The sequence below is a fragment of the Halichoerus grypus genome, chromosome 6 (genome assembly GCF_964656455.1).
Source record: "Halichoerus grypus chromosome 6, mHalGry1.hap1.1, whole genome shotgun sequence".
NCBI classification, from domain to species: domain Eukaryota; kingdom Metazoa; phylum Chordata; class Mammalia; order Carnivora; family Phocidae; genus Halichoerus; species Halichoerus grypus.
This window is the reverse complement of record NC_135717.1, coordinates 65,799,795-65,820,297: the sequence shown is the minus strand read 5'-3', so window position 1 is coordinate 65,820,297 and position 20,503 is coordinate 65,799,795. Positions and strand designations below refer to the sequence as shown.

The window sequence follows — 20,503 nt, the reverse complement described above, 5'->3', positions numbered from 1 at the left end:
TTAGTTAGCATACAACCAGAAGTAACAAATACAAGTACCTAGAGCCAGAATGATATCAAAGATGAGTGCAGAAGACCAGATATAAAATAACAGTGGTGGCAGTATGCTGAACTGGAAAGCAAAGACCCTTAGAGAGGACAAACCACCATGACTTGGCTCTACCACAGAATATAGACCTAGTGTTCTAGACTTCAATTTTTCAAGAAAAAAAAAAAGACATTAAAAATGTTAGCTACCAATTTAAATTAAAAGCACATTTATGTGTGTACTTTCATGTATTTATTTTGAATTACACTGGCCTAATAATACATTTGTAGCCAATTTGCAACCCTACATTAGACAACTTTAAATAGTTCTCAGTGGGAATAAAAGAACTCAAGTACATTGGTCAGGTTAAAAAGAAACTACCTGACAAGAAGTGTACTAAAACATGAAACATCTCTGGGCTGAAGGGCATTATTAAAATCTAGAATTAAACTCATGACCCTCTTAGATTCCTGGATAATTTTCTAGGACGATTTCTAGGAAGTATACAATCATTAAAGAGTAAACAGTTTTTTAAATTAGGCTTAGAATAGTCTTTGAAAGTTATTGATTACATTATTAAAACTTAATAAAATGTTTGTAAAGTTAACAGTTGTAAGTAAAGCTCTGTCCACTCCTAAGGAGAAATGCGTACATATGTTCACCAAGAAACGTAAAAAAAAATTCACAATGGCACTCTCTAGGCCAAAACTAGAAACAACCCAATTTCTACCTAATGTGGAATATACAATATTATGATATTCATAGAATACTATGCAATGGGAATGAATGAAGTACAACGTCATGTAAAAACATGGATGGATCTCACAAACATCATGTTGAGTGAAAGAAGCCATATACACTATGTAAAATTCAAAAGCAGGCCAAATTAATGTATGTTATGAGACAGAACAACGATTATGCTTGCAGTGGGAAAAAGGGACACTAGGAAGTTTCTGGTAATATTTTATTTCCTGAGCTGGGTGCCAATAATATACTGAGTTCACTGTGTGAAAATTTATTAAGGTACAGATTTGTGATTTGTGCAGTTTTGTGTGAATGCTAAGCTTCAATAAAATTTATGTTTATAAAGAGATTTGGGGGGCACCTGGGTGGCTCCTGGGATCGAGCCCCACATTGGGCTCCCTGCTCAGCGGGATTCAGCTTCGCCCTCTCCTTCTGCCCCTCCCCCACTCGTGCTTGCTCTCTCTCTCAAATAAAAATCTTTAAAAATATATATATAAATACATATAAAAAAGATTTGGCTCTTTATCTATTAAAATAAGCTTTTTAAACATTCAAAGATATCCATATACTAAAAGAAGGCCAAAGTACATTCGGTCAAGGTAACAAATAACTTTAAATTGAAGGAAAAGGAAAACAAATTAGCTGTCACCTACTACTCAAACTACATTTTCTCTGCCCAAACTCTGTGTCAGGAAAATTACCAATTGAGGTATATAAAATCTATACAGGAAAATAGAGTTTAGGGAACAAGGCAATGAATAAAGTTATAAAAGCCCTTATTAGTATTTTTATGGCAGCTATATATAAAATTATTCCTACATAACCAGAAATTCTAGGCAAGGAAATGACATTCCTATACTAGCTCTTTAAGATTTGGTAAAACTGATCACAGGTACCACCTACTGGCATACCTATTTTAGTAAATGTTATACATTACTTTGGTGTACATAAATTTAGATTTTATAGCAATGAGAGCAATATAAAATTAGAACAGTAATTATATTTGTTTAGATTAGCACAGGAAACTGTGACAATCTAAAAACTTTGTGATGTCCCCATTTCTAGTATTATCAGCATGTCTTCTTTAGCTTAGTATCAGAATTGGACTCATTCCAAAAGAAGTGCAGTATATTGAGTAACTGAAGTATATACATTGCAGGGAGAAAGTAAGAATGCCTTGCTGACCATAATCTCAGCACAGGTTCAATGTAGAGCAGGCTGACTGCACATCTTAAACAAAATGGGAAGAGCCCTCTGCACTAATGAGTCAAGTTTTCAAATACTCACTGCACCAACCTCTTCCTCAATTATTCTCTTTCTGCAACTCCAACAGGGTTCACAGCTGTTTAAATTGCAAAGGGAAGGGAAGGAATACTTGGTATAAAACTATCATAGTGACCCCTGATACTTAATTCCCTAATAGTAGAGGTTGTGAAAAATATTTATGCATAGATAGGGAACAGAGTGTGGAAAGAGGAAGAGCTCTCATTCTATTCCATATTAAAGTGGCCTTTTTATTGGTCAGCAAACAAGTCAGGCACATTAATTCTTCAGGATCTTTTTCTCTCTTTCTCTGGCTAGAAGTGTTCTTTGCTCAAATACATGCATGGTTTAGGCACACCTGGCTGGCTCAGTCAGTAAAGCATGTGATTCTTGATCTCAGGGTTGTAAGTTCAAGCCTCACATTGGGTGTACAGATTACTTAAAAATAAAATCTTATAAAAAAAGATACATGCATGGTTTACCCCATCATCTTCAAATCTTCACTCAAATGTCACCTTCTCAGTCAATCATACACTGAATATCCCCATTTAAAATTGTGACCTTTCTCTCAAAACTCCCAATCCTCTTTATGCCGCTCCGTATTTCTCCCATAATACTTCATCACTTTTGAACATACTCTAGTATTTCCTTATATACAATATCATGGTCTAGTTTCTGTTAGAACTAAAAATCCATGACAGCAGAGATTTATTTATTCTATCCCAGTATCTAAAAGAGGTCTGGAGAACATGCAGTGAAGCTAAAAGGTCCAAGGTTCTAATCATGGCTTGGTCTGTTCTAGTGTCCAGCCCCGATTCAGAAGCCCACCCAGAGTGGCCTCAGTACAAAAGACAGTGCTATCACCCAGGAAATTCCTAGGGACTTAGAAGCCCTGTGTTAGACATCAGGATCAAAGACCAAACTGTAGAACCAAAGATGCACCTAATGCTCTTGTCACTTAGGGAATTACAAGAGTTTTAGCGCCTGGAACTGGAGGTAGAGACAAATATATATTTATTTTCTATTTTACACCTTTAAAATCAAATACTGGCCTTACATAATTAGATAATAGAGAGTAGGGTAAATTTTTTAACTTACTCCTTTAACATGTTCAAAGGTGACATTTTTCATCTGGACAGGATCTACTGCAGAATCAAGCCCCGTTGTTGTCCGGAAGCGGACTAAAGAAGAAAAAAAAGAAATGTTTATATATTTCATAGATTCATAAAATTCCAACCACCTTATTATTCAGAGGTAAGAAAGTAGAGAAAAAATATATTTAAGTATTACATACATAAATTCATAGTGAAGTAACAGAAACTACATCTTCTGGATTTCTAGACCATGTTCAAGGAATAAATGACTCACATTAAAATGACATCTTTATACCTTCCAATTAAAATGAAAAATTATTTCCCTCTTCTATAATATCTAACAAGAGAAATTTACACCAATCATTCTCAAACTCCACCGTGCCTAAAAATCACTTGAGAAATGTAGTAATGCAAGTTCCCAGGCCATGGCCCAGAACTTCTGGTTGGTAGATTCAGGAAAAGGCCCAGGAGTTTGCAGTTTTGTTTTTTTTTTTAAAGATTTTATTTCTTTATTTGACAGAGAGATTGAAAGTACAAGCAGGGGGAGTGGCAGGCAGAGAGAGGGAGAAGCAGGCTCCCTGCTGAGCAGGGAGCCCGATGCAGGGCTCGATCCCAGGACCCTGGGATCATGACCTGAGCCGAAGGCAGACGCTTAACCAACTGAGCCACCCAGGTGCCCCAGGAGTTTCCATTTTTAACAACCACTCTAAATTATCCTGATACAACTGGTCAGGGATGCACACCATGAAATACATTGCCTTAAACCTAGCATAAGAACTGGCACTGGCTTTTTTTTTTTTTAAAAAGGGTAAACCTTAAAAGAGATTATTTCACTTTTCATGTAGCCTCCTCCTCCAGCAACTGTTATTACTCGCCCTCAGATGATATATGTCAGTAATGACATCATTAAGAAAGTGAAAGTTTGGAAGGAGAGTAAAATACTTAGAATGAACTACAGAGAACTATTACAAAGCTTTCTTAAAATCTCTCCCCTTTGGTTAAACTTCCCTACAAAAAGATATAAATGAGTAAACAGAGCAATTTCTAATTTCCTCAGAGGACAAAAAATATTGTCTTTAAGACAGAAATTTAGATGCAAAAAGAATCAATAGGCAAAAATATACAGTTTTGTTGAAAACACTTAGCATATCAAGAATATACAAGTTAGGGGTGCCTGGGTGGCTCAGTTGTTAAGCATCTGCCTTCGGCGCAGGTCATGATCCCAGGGTCCTGGGATTGACCCGCATCGGGCTCCCTGCTCAATGGGAAGCCTGCTTCTCCCTCTCCCACTCCCCCTGATTGTGTTCCCTCTCTCGCCGTGTCTCCCTCTGTCAAATAAATAAATAAAATCTTAAAAAAAAAAAAGTTGGAAGAGCAAATGTAATATAGTAATTCTACAATGGACACTAATAGTTTTAGCCCACTAAATTGTTTATTCAAGGATCTACACAGATGGGCTTAATAAATAATGCAAATTAAATTTGTAGCCAAACCACTCGAAACTTACAAGAAATTATAAGGCAATGCACTTCATATTTTGATATATATTTTGCTTAATGTAAGAAATTAAGAAACATAAAATAATAACCACAGCTAATCCCACCCCTCCAATATCACACAGTGTCCCTACACTGGTTCTGTTTTGAAAATAAGTAGACAAAAGAAGATGACTCTAGCTATAAAGAGAATATTCTGGGGCGCCTGGGTGGCTCAGTCAGTTAAGTGTCTGCCTTTGGCTCAGGTCATGATCTCAGGGTCCTGGGATCGAGTCCCACATCGGGAGCCTGCTTCTCCCTCTGCCTGCCGCTCCCCCTGCTTGTGCTCTCTCTCTCTCTGTCAAATAAATAAAATCTTTAAAAAAAATAAAAATAAAAAATAATATTCCTGGATGTTAAAATCTCATCTCAGGTTTTATTCCACAAAAAACTTAAAATACTGGGGTTACATGCAAGTTCTGGGATAAAGTCCTGATCCAGATCAACTGATATTCTTTAATTGTATACCAGTTTTTTTCTCTCAAGGTAATCAATCATAAAGACCATAGAGAACCCAGGGTAAAAACCGAAGAGCTGAGAAAGCAACAGGAACCACTTAAAATGGACATTATTCATTTTAGACTGGCAAACTGAGAAAATATGAGACTCATTTAAGGCAATTTTTAATTGTACACTAAATTTGTATATATATTTTTTTAAGATTTTATTTATTTGAGAAGGGGAGAGAGAAAGCACACAAGTGGGAGGAGGGGCAAGGCAGAGGCAGAAGCAAACTCCCCACCGAGCAGGCAGCCCAATGTAGGGCTCGATCCCAGCATCCTGGAATCATGACCTGAGCCGAAGACAGACGCTTAACTGACTGAGCCCCCCAGGCGCCCCAAAATTTTATGTATTTATATATTATACATAAATTTTCATAAATTTATTAGTGTGTCTTTGAAATAGGGGACTATTTCACTTTGTATTGCTATTATAAAATTCTTCTACATGTTTTCTAAATTTTATAATTGGACAGGTGTAACTTTCTAAAAGTCTAGAAAAAGAACCACTAATAGAAGCTAATCTAACATTCTTGCTATAACATAATCCTTGGAACTTTAACAAAATACTATTGCCTCAAAAATAAAACTTGAAATATGTACAATGTCTGAAGGAACTTATCCTGTAATCCACAAAGCAATGTAAATATAATGAGCCCTGAGAATGCAGATGGCATATAACCATAATAGATTAAAACTTTTCTACTTTAATGTAAAAAAGCAATCTCAAATTGACCCAATCTGTGAAGTGTTGACTTAGGAAAGAAAGGCCTAGACACTAGAACGGTAAATGCTTCCTCTCTCCTAAGTCTAAGGCAGACTAACTACGAAAAAAAAATTGAGTATTTAAAAGATACAAAAAAAAAGTCAGGTAAATGAAAAGAGCCTTTACCAGATAAAAATGGGTTTTTTAAGAGTCCATAAATGCCAAATAGCAGCAGAACGAAGAGAATCAGACGAGTTCGTCTCAGAGAATCTGGAGGAGAAAAAAAAAAAACCTTAAATCAAATGACAACAATGACAAGTGACAGCTTGATGAGAAGTAAGCATTAGGTTATTGATAGTAATCATATTCTATCACATGCAATTTTGGAACCTGGCATTCCTTTGTATAATTGCCATGATTTCCTTTCAGCACCCTGTGACCAAAAACCTCATCAAGGCGCTCGTGCTTCTGTCCTTGATGTTGCTTCTCATTTGAGAAAAGGGAGAGTGCCAATAGATTTTCCATTTTGACACAGCTTAAGTTACAAATATAATGGAATATAACCAATGAAAAGGTGCATACTTGTTAGAAAAAATATTTGTAATCACTTAAAGGTAGGACTATGACTTCCTTTTAGATATTCTTCCCAAATACGGATGGTGTCAAATCAACTTACCATTGGTTTTTTGCGTTAGTGCTTGAGCTTTCAGAAAACCCTCTGCAAAACCAGTTTTAAATGCATCTTGGTGAGCTTCAGGTATATTTTTGGTTTTCATGAGTTTGTCCAAACTCTCAACATCTGATCCTCTGTCCCGCAAAAGGAACCCCTAAATACACAAACAATGCATCAGTACTGACTATATAGATAACACTGCCCAACAATATAATGATCACTCACAAAAAAATTCATTCAAAAACTCAAGAATTTCTAATTTTTATTGTCCATCAGAAGAATTACACTAAGATTCAACAATAAATTACTTAATCAATGGCTAAGAAACTAACTTTGGACCTTACACTTGCATCAATCAATAAATATAAAGAAACTCTCTGTAAGAATACTATACTGAAAACAATAGGTCACCTGTGGACTTTGGGGTTCTAATGGTTTGATGTTCACACTCCTTTATCTCTACTAGACAAAAAACCTCATTAAGTTATTAAATGTTTACTGAGTACCTTTTATATACTTGGCCTTGTGTAAGTTCTGAAAATGTAAAGATAAATAACCAATGATCTGAATGTTCTCAGTCTACTAGGGAGAGATACACAAATAACTAATTTTTTGAAATCATTTTGATGTTATGTTAGAAGTTCTAGGTCTGGGGACACCTGGGTGGCTCAGTCGGTTAAGCATCCGACTCTTGCTTTCGGCTCAGGTCATGATCTCAGTCATGGGATCAAGCCCAACATTGGGCTCTGAACTCAGCAAGGAGTCTGCTGAAGACTTTTTCCCCTTTCTTTCCCGCCCCCACCCTGCTCCTCTCCCGCTCGCATGCATTCTCTCTCAAATCAATCAATAAATAAAATCTTAAAAAAAAAAAAAAAGAGGTTCTAGGTCTGGTGGTAAAATAAATGCTACCTCAGGAAGCTAGGAAAGGCATTACAGAGAAATAGGATTTCTAAACCAAAGGAAATGCAAAGCATAAACAATTTGACAGAGCCATGAAGTAACAGGCTTTAGCACTCAGGAACTGCAAGCTATCTTTTATGACACTTTAAAATGCCAAGAGACAAGTAGAGTAGAGGTTCAGAAGGAGTGCCATATTAAAGATAAGAACAGAAAAATGATAGGCAGAGGCCAAACAGATACTACAGCAGGAATCTGACAATAAATCAGAGGAATATATTACATTAAAACATTTTAGACAGATGGTGGGTTGGTGGCAGTCTGAAAGCTGGACTGAAGGTAACAAAACTAAAGGCAAGGAGACTAAGAGGCGCCTGGGTGGCTCAGTAAGTTAAGCATCCGACTCGACTTCCACTCAGGTCATGATCTCAGAGTCGTGAGATCAAGCTTCACGTCGGGCTCCATGCTTGGTCGGGCTCCACGCTCAGTACAGAGTCTGCCTGAGATTCTCTCTCTCCCTCTCCCTGCCCCTCCCAACATCCGTCCCTGTGCGCTCTCCCTCTCTAATAAATTCTTTAAAAAAAATAAAGGCAAGGAGACTAAATGAATGTTTACTAGAGTCCTTTAGGCAAGAAATGGTTATACTCCATCTATGCAGTGGAACTGGGAATGAAAAGAGACAGATCTAAGAAATATTTAAGAGGCTGGATCAATAGGACTTTAGTGATTAATGGATGTGATGATTAATGGATGTGACAGGAGAGAAAAGATGAACAAATCAAAGTTGATCAACAGGTTTCTAGCTTGGGCGGATGCTATTCTAGAGAACACACAGGTAGATGTGTAGGAAAAAAAACAAAAGGAGATGTCTAATTACCTTTACAAATGATGGTGTTATATGCTGTGTCTCTGTCAATCTTTCAGAGGTGGACTGTAAACGTCGAGTTCTTGATTTCAAAGTTTTAAAACCCCGAGACTGTATGAAAACTGAACGGAACAGTATCACATTTACTTCTCGTTGCACATTTTTATAAGAAAAATGACTAGGATTCAAAACTGACACCAAGCCCATACAACCTAAGTTTATTATCTCATTTTTTAACATAGTCCTTTGCCTGACATTTCACTACCCTGGTAATTAAAGTCATTAAAATGGATTGAATCTATAAAATAACTGTATAGTCTCTTGGTAATTTTAAAATGTGAAAAAAAAAAAACCCACTGATGAGTATCAAATAAAAGTCAGTGTCTAATTCCTCAAACCCCAATCCCACTTCCCCAGAAGTGACCACTGTTAACAATTTCATGACTGGGATGCCTGGGTGGCTCAGTCAGTCAAGTGTCCGACCCTTGATTTCAGCTCAAGTCTTGTTCTCAGGGTTGTGAGTTCAAGCCCGCACTGGGCATGGAGCCTACTTTAAAAAAAAATTTTAAATGAAAGAATAAAAGTTTTCAAGAATGCCTGGGTGGCTCAGTCAGTTAAACGTCTGCCTTCGGTTCAGGTCATGATCCCAGGGTCCTGGGATCAAGTCCCACACCGGGGGTCCCTGCTCAGCAGGGAGTCTGCTTCTTCCTCTGCCTGCAACTTCCCCTGTTTGTACTCTCTCTCTCTGACAAATAAATAAAATCTTAAAAAAAAAAAAAAAAGCTTTAAAGAATAAAAGCTAAGGGATGCTTGGGAGCTCAGTTGGTTAAGCATCTGCCTTCGGCTCAGGTCATGATCCCAGGGTCTTGGGATCGAGTCCCTCATCGGGCTCCTTGCTTGGTGGGGAGCCTGCTTCTCCCTCTGCCTGCCGCTCCCCGCTTGTGCTCTCTCTCTGACAAATAAATAAATAAAATCTTGAAAAAAAATAAAATAAAATAAAGAATAAAAGCTTTGAAAAACAATTTCATGACTACACTTCTATGTATTTAAACATATGCTCTTTCTATAAAAATAGTATATAATTTTTTGCAATTATCTTCTTGCACTTAACAAGAAATATATCATGGATATTTTTCAGAACAGGTCAAGATAGTACATTCAATTTAATGGCTGTTAATATTTTTCCAATTTATCAGTGTATAGCAATTTGAATATTCAACCACTTTTCTACTATGGACATTAGTTGTTCCCTGTTTTCTTATTGCTAAAAATGGTTCAGCTAAAATTCTTTCAGCATGTGTAGACTAAATTCTTAAAAGTGAAACCATGAGGTTTGAATTATTTAACACTAAGAAACTGCCCTCTAAAAGGTTGTTATTGACTTATACACTCACTGATGAATAGGAGTATCCTTTACTCCACATCCTTTGCAACACAGATTAATATACATTTTTTTTTAATTTTTTAAGGATTTTATTTATTTGTCAGAGAGAGCACAAGCAGCGGGAGCGACAGGCAGAGGGAGAAGCAGGCTCCCCGTTGAACAGGAAGCGCGATGAGGGACTCGATCCCAGGACCCTGGGATCATGACCTGAGCCAAAGGCAGACGCTTAACTGACTGAGCCACCCAGGCGTCCCTATAAATTTTTTTAATTTGTACAGATCTGATAGGCAAAAAGCAGTGTCTTGTTTTAATATGCATTTCAGATTAGAAATGAGGGAAAATTTTGAAAAACACTTTTACTTTCCTTGAATATTTTCTTTAGTAAATTGTTAATCACTCATAACCTTTCCCATTTTCATGAATAAAAGGATGCGTGCTATGTATACTAACTTTAAGGCACATATATTTGAAACATTTAATGTCTTTGTCTTTGTATGCAGCAATTTATAAAGTTAATATAGTTTTATCTTTTAATCTTTAGTATTTCTGCATTGTGTTTTGATTAGAGAGCCTCACCCCCAAACTGTGATTTTAAGAGTCTACTGGGGCACCTGGGTGGCTCAGTCAGTCGAGTGTCCAACTCTTGGTTTCGGCTCAGGTCCTGTTCTTGGGGTCATGGGATCGTCAGACTCCACACTGGGCAGGGAGTCAGCTTGGGATTCTACTTCTCCCTTTCCCTCTGCCCCTTCTCTCCCTCTCTTCCTCTCCAAATAAGTAAATCTTAAAAAAAAAAAAAAAAAAAAGGAGTCTACTGACTTTCAACTTTGTTCAGACCTTTACCTATTTGCAACTTTTTTAAGATTAAAAAAAGAATCTGATTCTCGTTAGGCCCAAGTTTATTTTTTTATTTTATTTTTTTATTTTTAAGTAATCTCTACACCTGACTTGGGGCTTGAACTCACAACCCCAGATCAAGAATTGGATGTTCTACTGACTAAGCCAGCCAGGTGCCCCATTTTACACCCAAGTTTAAAATCAACTTCTTGGTTTTCATAGCAAGTGTTTAGGATTTTGAACAGGGTTGCAGTGAATTAATAAATCTGGACGTAAATTAAAACTGTTAGGGTACCGAGTCCCTTTAAAGAGGATTATGGCATTCTCTCATTTTATTTTACTCAGCTCTTGTATTTCCTTCAGTGAAGTTTCACATGCATATGTGTGTGTGTGTGTGTTTCTTGTCAAGATAAAAGGTTAAATGGGTTTGGAAGAAACTATAAATAAAATACGTTGCTAGAATATAAGAAAGATACTGATTTTTACGCATTTATCTTATATGATACCAGAGTAGCCTTTCAGTTGATTTCCTTAAGTTTTCTGGTAAGCAAACATATTACCTGGTAAGCAAAAACAATTATAATTTTGCCCCTTCCATAAACTTCTATAACTCCTTTTTTTTTTTTAAGATTTTATTTATTTATTTGACACAGAGAGAGCACAAGCAGAAGGAGCAGGAGAAGCAGGCTCCTGCTAAACAGGGAGCCTGATGCAGGACTCGATCCAGGACCCCGGGATCATGACCTGAGCCGAAGGCAGACACCTAACCAACTGAGCCACCCAGGCGCCCTCTATAACTCCTTTTAAAGCACATTGTTTAAAACTTCCAAATTACTCGTAACAAAAACAGGCTATACATATCTTATTTCCCATATTAATAAGATCCTAATAGATTTCCTTAATAAATTTTAAAACTTCCTATTCTAGTTTTCTACAACTTTGTAGGAAGTGTGACAATTAAAATCTATCACACGCCTTTTTCATACACTTGAAATAATATTGTTCTTTTCTAATCTATTAACATAAATTAACATACTGCCTAATATTAAATCACTCATATTCCTTAATCATATTTTAAAGCACATTTCTGTACTTCCTTTTTCAGATTTTATTTAGGATTTCTGTATTTATATTATTACGTGAAATTGCGATCTATTATATTTTTTATGCTAATATTTTAGTATCAGTAATCTCGTGGAATAAACAGGAAACCCTATTCTATCTTTTTCTTTATTTTGGTCCTGGAAAACAGAACACATAAACCATAAAACCATCTGAGCCTAGATGCCTCTGGGGCAACGGGGTTATATTTGAAAAATATTATCTTTCAAATTTTATAGTTACTGTCTTATCTCTCTTCTTGAGTCAATGTTGTTAATTTATAACTTGGATAATTGTTTCAACATGTTTTTATTTATACATACTCTTAAAAGTTTTAAATCTTCATTATCTGTGGCTGTTACCACTTTTCACTTCAACATTTTCTCAATGTTTTTAATCAGACTGTTCTATTTTCTTGTTTTCTCAAATTAAATCTGTTCATTTAATTAAGTATAACTTTCTTGGTGTTGTATTCATTTAATGTTTTATACATATTAATTTCTCACATTCATTTAAAGAATTCTCAAAATGAATGTTTAATCAATTTATTTTCTTTCTTATTTCCTAATAAATTATACAATGCCCTCATAGCATCAGTTGGCCCTCAACTCAAAGATTTTGATGTTGATTTTCACTGTGGTTCATTACTAATTGTCTGCAATTTCAGTTTCTCTTTCCCTCAGCCACAAGACACTTAGAAAAGTATCTTTAAATTTCCATAGAGTTAAGAATTTTTTAAGCTACCTTTTCTGTTATTTGATTTCAATTATATGATCAGAGAATCTGACCCCTGGGTAATAACTTTCTGAAAATTAAGATATTCCTTATACCCTAATACATGCTCAGTTTTTATAAGTCTTCCATGAAGACTTCCATTTGTAAATATATCATCCTTCTTTAAGAATTCTTCTGTCTTCTGCATTAACCATTTTTTTTCAGGGCATTACTGGTCTCTGTGCCCTACTTGGCACCTCTCTTTCATGTTACAAGTTTTCCTCAACATGTGGAGATTCTTGCTGATCCAGTTGTAATTGTAAAGAGAATACAGTAATCAGTACTGATTGTAGATAGGTTTCCTCAAAACTACGAAGGTGGTAAATACATTTATACTACAAAGCATGGACTTATAATGAGTAAGCATGGTATATTTAGTGTATGATTCAAATCCATTATTTTTCCCCTTGGCCTCAATGCTCATACACAATCTTCAGAGACAGACTTCTCTACACACACACACACACACACACACACACACACACACCCTTTATTACCAATGTGTCTTTTGCCAATTGTAGCATAAAAGTTACAAGCCCTATCTACTCTGGGACTGGCCCACTTTTGGCAATCTTTCAGTTCAACTGTTCATGAATCATCCCAGAGCCCACTATTATTGACTTGGAAATGGGGTTTTTTCCTAACTTCTACCGGAAATAACAGCACACACCTCTTTTGTGTCATTCCACCCTAAGTTCCATGAAGGTGGGTAACATATGTCTTTTTCATTTATAATTATCACTGTTACCTAACAGCTATCAGTAGTGTCTGGTATTAAATAAATATAAATGTATGCATATTTGATTTTGCTATCAATGTGATGTCATCTATTTCTTACCTTATGGAAAGTCCCCAAATTTCTGATCCACTGATGAAACCCCTCTGCTGCTGCCCTGACTTTTTCTGCATTTTAAATTTTTTTCTGTCCTTACAGTTGATTGGAACAATTTTGAAAATGAAATTTTAAAAATATAGGGAAGGAAACAAATGTGCTTAGTTAATTATGTTGAAGGTATAGATAAGTTCCCTGAAGTTTGATTTACTGTGGCACTTATCACTCACATTCAAAATTCAGCTACTATATATTTTCCAAATTAAAAAATAAACATACCCAAACTAATTGACACCAAATACTCTATCAGTTCTACCATGAGCTACAAATGACTGTTTATAACATTAATATGATTAAGAAAGATAAATCAGAATCTGTTAAATAAATCTATCATTTTTTTCAAAATAAATAGTTGTTGTTTCATACCTGGCCAGCACTGAAGATCTGAACAAATACTTTTAAGAGTTCTTGAATGTTGTCTGTACAAGCAAGAGGAACGTAAAGTACTAAACATATCTAAGTAACCTGGAGGAAAATTGAAAAAAGTGAATTTTCTATTTACCAAGCTACAAAAAAGTCACAAAATATAGTAATTTTACCAAATATTATAAAAACAAAAGTATGAGTTTAGCCTTTTATTTGTTCATATGGCTTTGCTTTTAGGAGTTTTTAAAAACACTGCTAATCTAATTATAGTTCTTCATCTCTTTACTATCTATCAGTTACCCATTATATTATCTTTTTTATCTGATATATGACAATAGCTGCCAATGAAATTAAATTCAAACCAAAAGGTAAAAGATACATATATTTACCTAAAGTAACTTTTTGTTAAGAGTATGAAGAGATAAAGAACTGCTACCTCCTAGGGATGATTTCAAAAACTAACAAATAATGTGATTAAACACTGTAAACCAGAAGCATAGTTATCTTTCTCTCTCAAAGCTTCCAGTCAATGGGTTGGAAAACAGTTCCTTTCATAGCTGGAAGCTACCAACTCTGGTGATCCTTTGAATTCCCATTGTTGACTAATGAGCCCCATCCTACTTTACACCCATGATCCTAGGGAAAAAGTAAACAGGAGCAACAGAAACTGGTTCCCAATATCCCAGTCAGAATTCAGGGATTTTCCTAGGAATCAACAAACCCCTTCCTAATACCTCTGCCTGCTTAAGCCAAGAAAAGAGTATCAAGGAACCTTAAAAGGAAATGTAAATATGCAGACCAGAAGAGCAATACTACTACAACTACACAACGATAGTAACAAAAATTTTACTCTACTGAACACTTACTATGAGCCAAGTAGCATAGTATGGGCTAAATAAACTATTTAGATTATTTCATTTGATCCTGCAAAGTGAGATAAGGAGTTTTTTCTCATGCTTCATATGAGAAAACAGCAGTTTAGAGGAATAAAGTAAATGCCACAGCCACTCAGTGGCAGGACTGAGTCTGATCTTCGTCTGCTCCTCACCCGTAACCATTGAGCCTCAGGACTTCTCTCAGGAAGGAGGTAATATAACATAAAAAATAATAGAAGCAGATTTTTAATCCAAGTCCCCAAGCTCAAAAACTTCATTTTTCTCACTCTTGAATTCTTTACTTATCCTACAACCCATTTTTGAAATAAAGGCAATAGAATGATTAGTAAATGAATTACGTTTGTACAAAGTATGGCTTCAAACCTTTACCACAAAACTAATTAAACTTGCACTTTTGTTTCTGGGCTGTTAGAGCTTGTACCGATTTTTAAAATCTGTTCTTCCATCAATAAAAAAACAAGTATTTTGATAAGTTCTAACATTCATTGTTTAAGTATCATCCAAAAAGAAATTCATGAAGCTGAAACCCCTTCTACAAACTACACACTTATTGTTAACACCTGTTACAAGACTTAAATAAGAAAATATAGACATTCTTTTAAAAAAAAGGACTATGACTATTTCTTCAATGTATTCTCAGAAACCAGTACGGTTCTTGGATCTAATGTTTGTCACGTAAAATTAAAACAATACTCCGCTATTCCACAATCTGTGTAGTATGCTATAGTAGATCCTGGGACAAATAAAGAACCCTAGTGGAAAAACTAGTAATTTAGGAAGATTAAATTTCATTTGGTAAAGTCTAAATACAGTCTATACTTTAGTTAAATGTATTGTACCAATGTTAATTTCTTAGTTTTGACAAACACACCATATTTAAGCAGGCAGTTAACATTAGAGGAAGCCAGGTAAAGGAAAAATAGGAACTCAGTACTATCTTTGCAACTTTTCTGTAAATCTGAAATTATTCCAATATAAAAAGTTATCAAGGAAAGGAAAGGAAAGGAAAGGAAAAGAATGGAACGGAACTCAGGAAAGAACCTGACACACAGTAAATGTTAATAAATGCTATCTGTTAAATTATTAGTAACTACGACAGCTTACTTAAATTGGAACAAAAAACATACCAACCTACCATATTTATTTTCAAAGAAGGACTGTGCAGAGACATGAGATGTATGCCAATGGGAAGAAATGCTCTTGCCTTTACAAAATCCAGGAAGTAAACTGTCTACCAGTTGATCAATCTGTCCAATTTTTAATTCGGATAATCCAAGGTCTCTTAAATTAAGTACAGGCTGTAAAAGATTGAGTCAACAAAGTTAGCATTATTATCAAGATATTTAACTTAAAGAGTTCTTGTTAGTTGAAAAATTATGGATTTAAAAAAAAAATCTAACAAAGGTATTGATTCCTCTTTTCTTTCTAATATTTAAAAACTAAATTGGAAAAAAATAAAAAATAAATTGGTGCAAATATTTTTTTTTAAAGATTTTATTTATTTATTTGTCAGAGAAGAGAGAGAGAGCACAAGCAGGGGGAGCAGCAGGCAAAGGGAGAAGCAGGCTCCCCGCTGAGCAAGGAGCCAGAAGTGGGACTCCATCCCAGGACCCTGGGATCATGACCTGAGCCAAAGGCAGACGCTTAACCCACTGAGCCACCCAGGTGTCCCTGGTGCAAATATTTTTATAGTTCTAGTTTTATGGAGGTCAGTCATGTGGGGTTTGATAAAGATTAAAAATATTTTCCAAACAGTGTCTCTAAGTTATGGACATTTAAAGCTCCCTTCAGTTTCTAAGGTCCATAAACAAAAACCCATTTGATTAAAAAAAAAAAAAGGGGGTATGCTATTACCAGAGGACATCTCACTCCTCTGGTTTCAGTGCTGAGATCCTTCTTTGAACTGAGAGGTTCTATATTACCCATATCTAACTTCTAATAAGGAGGAAAATTGAACAAAGTAAAAAATGTGTGAAAACCAGGCAAGCAAATACACTCACATTAAAACAGTTCTAAACTAACTACAAATAGGATAGAAGTGAGTTATTTTCTTGTCCACAGGAGCTGTCAGGCAGACATGAAAGACAAATAAAAATAAGCTCCAGACAGCTTAAAGTTCAAGCAAGGGAAGCAAAAATAAACAGAACAAGTAAAGTATCAGCTTCTGAAGACTGATGTGAAGTTAGATCCATAAAATTTCACACAAAAAAATGAAGTTAGATCCATGGATTATATAGCTTTGGATTGATGTCCAGGGGTTTCTCACTTACTAGCTTTGTGAAAAATCATTCATAATCTTAGAATCAATTTCCTCATTAGTAAAATGCCTATGAAACATGCCCTGCCTACTTCACAACAAGATGGTATGGATCAATGGAAAAGATCATGCCATGCTCATCTGACATCCTAACACAAAGACAAGGATAGTTAAAGCCATGATGAAATAAAATATTTAAAAGAGCTCTTTATTAAAAACTACACAATGTAAAGCATATTATTACAATGAAAACAGCAGGACTACAATACTCAAAAGCTACTTTTCAAAAGTTATCTTTTTTTTTTTTAAGATTTTATTTATTTGACAGAGAGAGACACAGAGAGAGAGGGAACACAAGCAGGGAGAGTGGGAGAGAGAGAAGCAGTCTTCCGCTGAGCAGAGAGCCCGATGTGGGCTCGATCCCAGGACCCTGGGACCATGACCTGAGCCGAAGGCAGATGCTTAACAACTGAGCCACCCAGGAGCCCTCAAAAGTTATCTTTTATTATTTTTTTAAGTAGGCTCCACACCCAGCATGGAGTCCAACATGGAGACCAACGCAGGGCTTGAACTCGCGACCCTAAAATCAAGACCTGATTCAGCTCTGATCAAGAGTCAGACGCTTAACCGAAGGGGCCACCCAGGCGCCCTTCAAAAGCTATCTTTTAAAATGGGAAGCCAAGGGCGCCTGGGTGGCTCAGTCGTTAAGCGTCTGCCTTCGGCTCAGGTCATGATCCCGGGGTCCCGGGATCGAGTCCCACATCGGGCTCCCTGCTCGGCGGGAAGCCTGCTTCTCCCTCTCCCACTCCCCCTGCTTGTGTTCCTGCTCTCGCTATCTCTCTCTCTGTCAAATAAATAAAATCTTTAAAAAAAAAAAAAAAAAATTAAAATGGGAAGCTAAAACGTCTATTTACAATACAAAGACTTCAAAAGGGAAATGCAGATTCTTAACTTAAAATTATTTCCCTTTCTTATTGGCTGTCAGGTCCTTGGAATGTAAAGAGAAATAAGGTACATGTAAGCACAGCAATTATCATACAACATAATAACTGCTATTACAAAGATATTTAAAACAAAAGTGGTAAGAGAACAGAAAGCAACTAATTTCCTAAGTCAGATACAGCTGCACTGAGGTAACACCTACTTTGCAAAATGATAGGAAGCCTTGGGGTAAGGGACAAACAAAATATCACCAAAGCACCTGGAATGTTTCAGATGTTGTCCAAAGATTAGTGATGGAAGAATGAACTAGATGGGCAATGGTCAAATTGTAAAGAGGCTTGTCTGAATTTAATTCTATAGCTAATATGATTAGTTTTGTTTTATTGCAAGAAAATAGAAGATAAAGATAACAAACTGGATAAAAAATGGCTGATGGAACAAGAGAAAAATGGTACGAGCCTGAACCAAGCCCTAACTAAAAATAAAAAATTACAGACAATAGACATACGAAAAAACCAATAGCGGATTGACAGGAAGAAGGGTTCTGAATGAACAATCTAGTTAATCAATTTATTGTCTCCTAGCTCCTCTTCATCCTTTCTGTTAGCTCCATGAACAATGATCTGGGCTCTTTAAATACTTTTTCTTTGCCAGCTGGGACAATGTTAAGCTTTGTCAGTAAAGAGCACTGGAGACTCTGTAAGAGCAAAGTGTTTTTGTTCCTGGTTCTGGTGTGCTCATTCAGCAGGCTCCTATCTGGAGCACCCGTGGTTTCTCTAGCATCTGGCTGCCACTTGTGTAGCTTCTCCAAAACTTGGCCCCTACAGTCAACAGCGGCTAGCACGAGCAGCTTTTCAGTAAGAGACATTCCCATGAAGAGCTTTCCCTGCTACCAGGGATGGCAGATTTCCAACATGTGCAGCGAGCGTGACACCAGTGACTTAGCCACTCAGGGAGCCAAGGCCATACCCTCTTCCAATAAGGTCAGGACCTCAGCCCGCAGGTGAAGAACTCTTCCTGCCATGCTCCATCTCGGTTCTAAGAGCATTAGCTACTCCTTAAATCTTCTAGTACTGTGTATTTTAGAGTTTACTTATTACTAGCCAATCCCTAGTTATCCCAATCCCCTAAAAAAATAGGGTTTTGAAAATATTAAACTAAAAAATTACACTAATTTTTAGCATTAAACTTTCACTGTTCAAATAACTATGTGGTTTCTCTCTCCTGGTTGGAGCCAGACTGATAAAGAGGGGCTAAATCCACTGTAAGTTCAAATATACTAGAAATGTGAGAATAGCCAAGTTTGGACATCTTAATTTTGAGGTCCCTGAAATTCTCTCCAGAGGGGTATTTTAACAAGGCACTAAATAAATGACTTCAAAGATTTAAAGTGAATTTAGGGTTGGAGATATATTTGGGAGTTATCAGCATATATATACACACACATATGTATGTGTGAATATGGGTAACATGACTTGGGAGAATGTGCGTAACAAAAATTAGATCAAGGATAAATGCACAGCACACCAAATATTTAAGGGGCTGGCAACAAAAAAAACAAGCCAGCAAAACAGAAAGAGAAAAACCATCATCAATGTAACATCACTCAATACATGGGAGTATTTTGAAAATAGTGAACGTTCAGCAAGACCAGATGCTAAGGAAATGTTTAAAAAGATGTGGCTTTTTAAAAAGGCCTGAATTTAGGGCGCCTGGGTGGCTCAGTTGGTTAAGCGACTGCCTTCGGCTCAGGTCATGATCCTGGAGTCCCTGGATCGAGTCCCGCATCAGGCTCCCTGCTCGGCAGGGAGTCTGCTTCTCCCTCTGACCCTTCCCCCTCTCATGCTCTCTCTCTCATTCTCTCTCTCTCAAATAAATAAAAAAAAAAAAAAAAAAAAAAATCTTTAAAAAGGCCTGAATTTAGCATGAAGGAATCAACGACTTTAGCAAAATAAGTCTGTAAAATGATACAAAGTAATAGCCTAACTATGATGAGATGTAGTGTAAGAATAAAAGTTTAGCAAGTACAGTTACAAGTTCAGACTACTATTTCAAGAAGTCTGAAAACAAAAGGAAAATAAGTCAGTAGCTTTTGAAGGAAGTTGAAAGGAAGGTTTTTAAAATTACATTGTGGAATGGATGTTTGGATAAGTAAGACTTGATGAAAGCAAAGCCACCACATACCAAAGGAGGTGAGAGTAAAGATGAGGTAGGATGCTTAAGGAGAGGGGCGCCTGGGTGGCTCAGCTGGTTAAGCGTCTGCCTTTGGCTTGGGTCATGATCCCAGGCTTCTGGGATCGAGCCCCACATCGGGCTCCCTGCTCAGCAGGAAGTCTGCTTCTCCCTCTCCCCCACTTGTGCTCTCTCTTGCTCGCCCTGCTCTCTCTCTCTCAAATAAAGAAATAAAATCTTTAAAAAAAAAAAGGATGCTTGGGGTGCCTGGGTGGCTCAGTAATTAAGTGTCTGCTTTCGGCTCAAGTCATGATCCCAGGGTCCTGAGATCCAGGCCCATGTCGGGCTCCCTGCTCAGCAGGAAGTCTGTTTCTCCCTCTCCCACTCCCCCTGCTTGTGACAGCAAGAGAGAGAGAGAGAGAGAGAGAGAGAGAGAGAGAGAACACAAGCAGGGGGAGTGGGAGAGGGAGAACAGGCTTCCCGCTGAGCTGGGAGTCTGATGCAGGGCTCATGACCTGAGCGGAAGGCAGAGGCTTAACGACTGAGCCACCCAGGCGCCAAAAATAAATAAAATCTTAAAA

The 20,503-nt window shown here is 36.7% G+C and overlaps 1 protein-coding gene across 1 annotated transcript in view; it reads right to left on the bottom strand.

The window, feature by feature from the left end:
• The window catches only part of YME1L1 (YME1 like 1 ATPase), a 48,906-nt gene that overhangs the window by 14,888 nt on the left and 13,515 nt on the right, over positions 1-20,503 (bottom strand). The window contains exons 3-8 of the mRNA XM_036116106.2: positions 15,687-15,849; positions 13,656-13,754; positions 8,317-8,426; positions 6,546-6,696; positions 6,056-6,139; positions 3,133-3,215 (exon numbers count right to left, since the gene is read on the bottom strand). Of these exons, the coding sequence (XP_035971999.1) occupies positions 3,133-3,215; positions 6,056-6,139; positions 6,546-6,696; positions 8,317-8,426; positions 13,656-13,754; positions 15,687-15,849 (690 nt within the window). The remainder of the gene's footprint in view (positions 1-3,132; positions 3,216-6,055; positions 6,140-6,545; positions 6,697-8,316; positions 8,427-13,655; positions 13,755-15,686; positions 15,850-20,503) is intronic.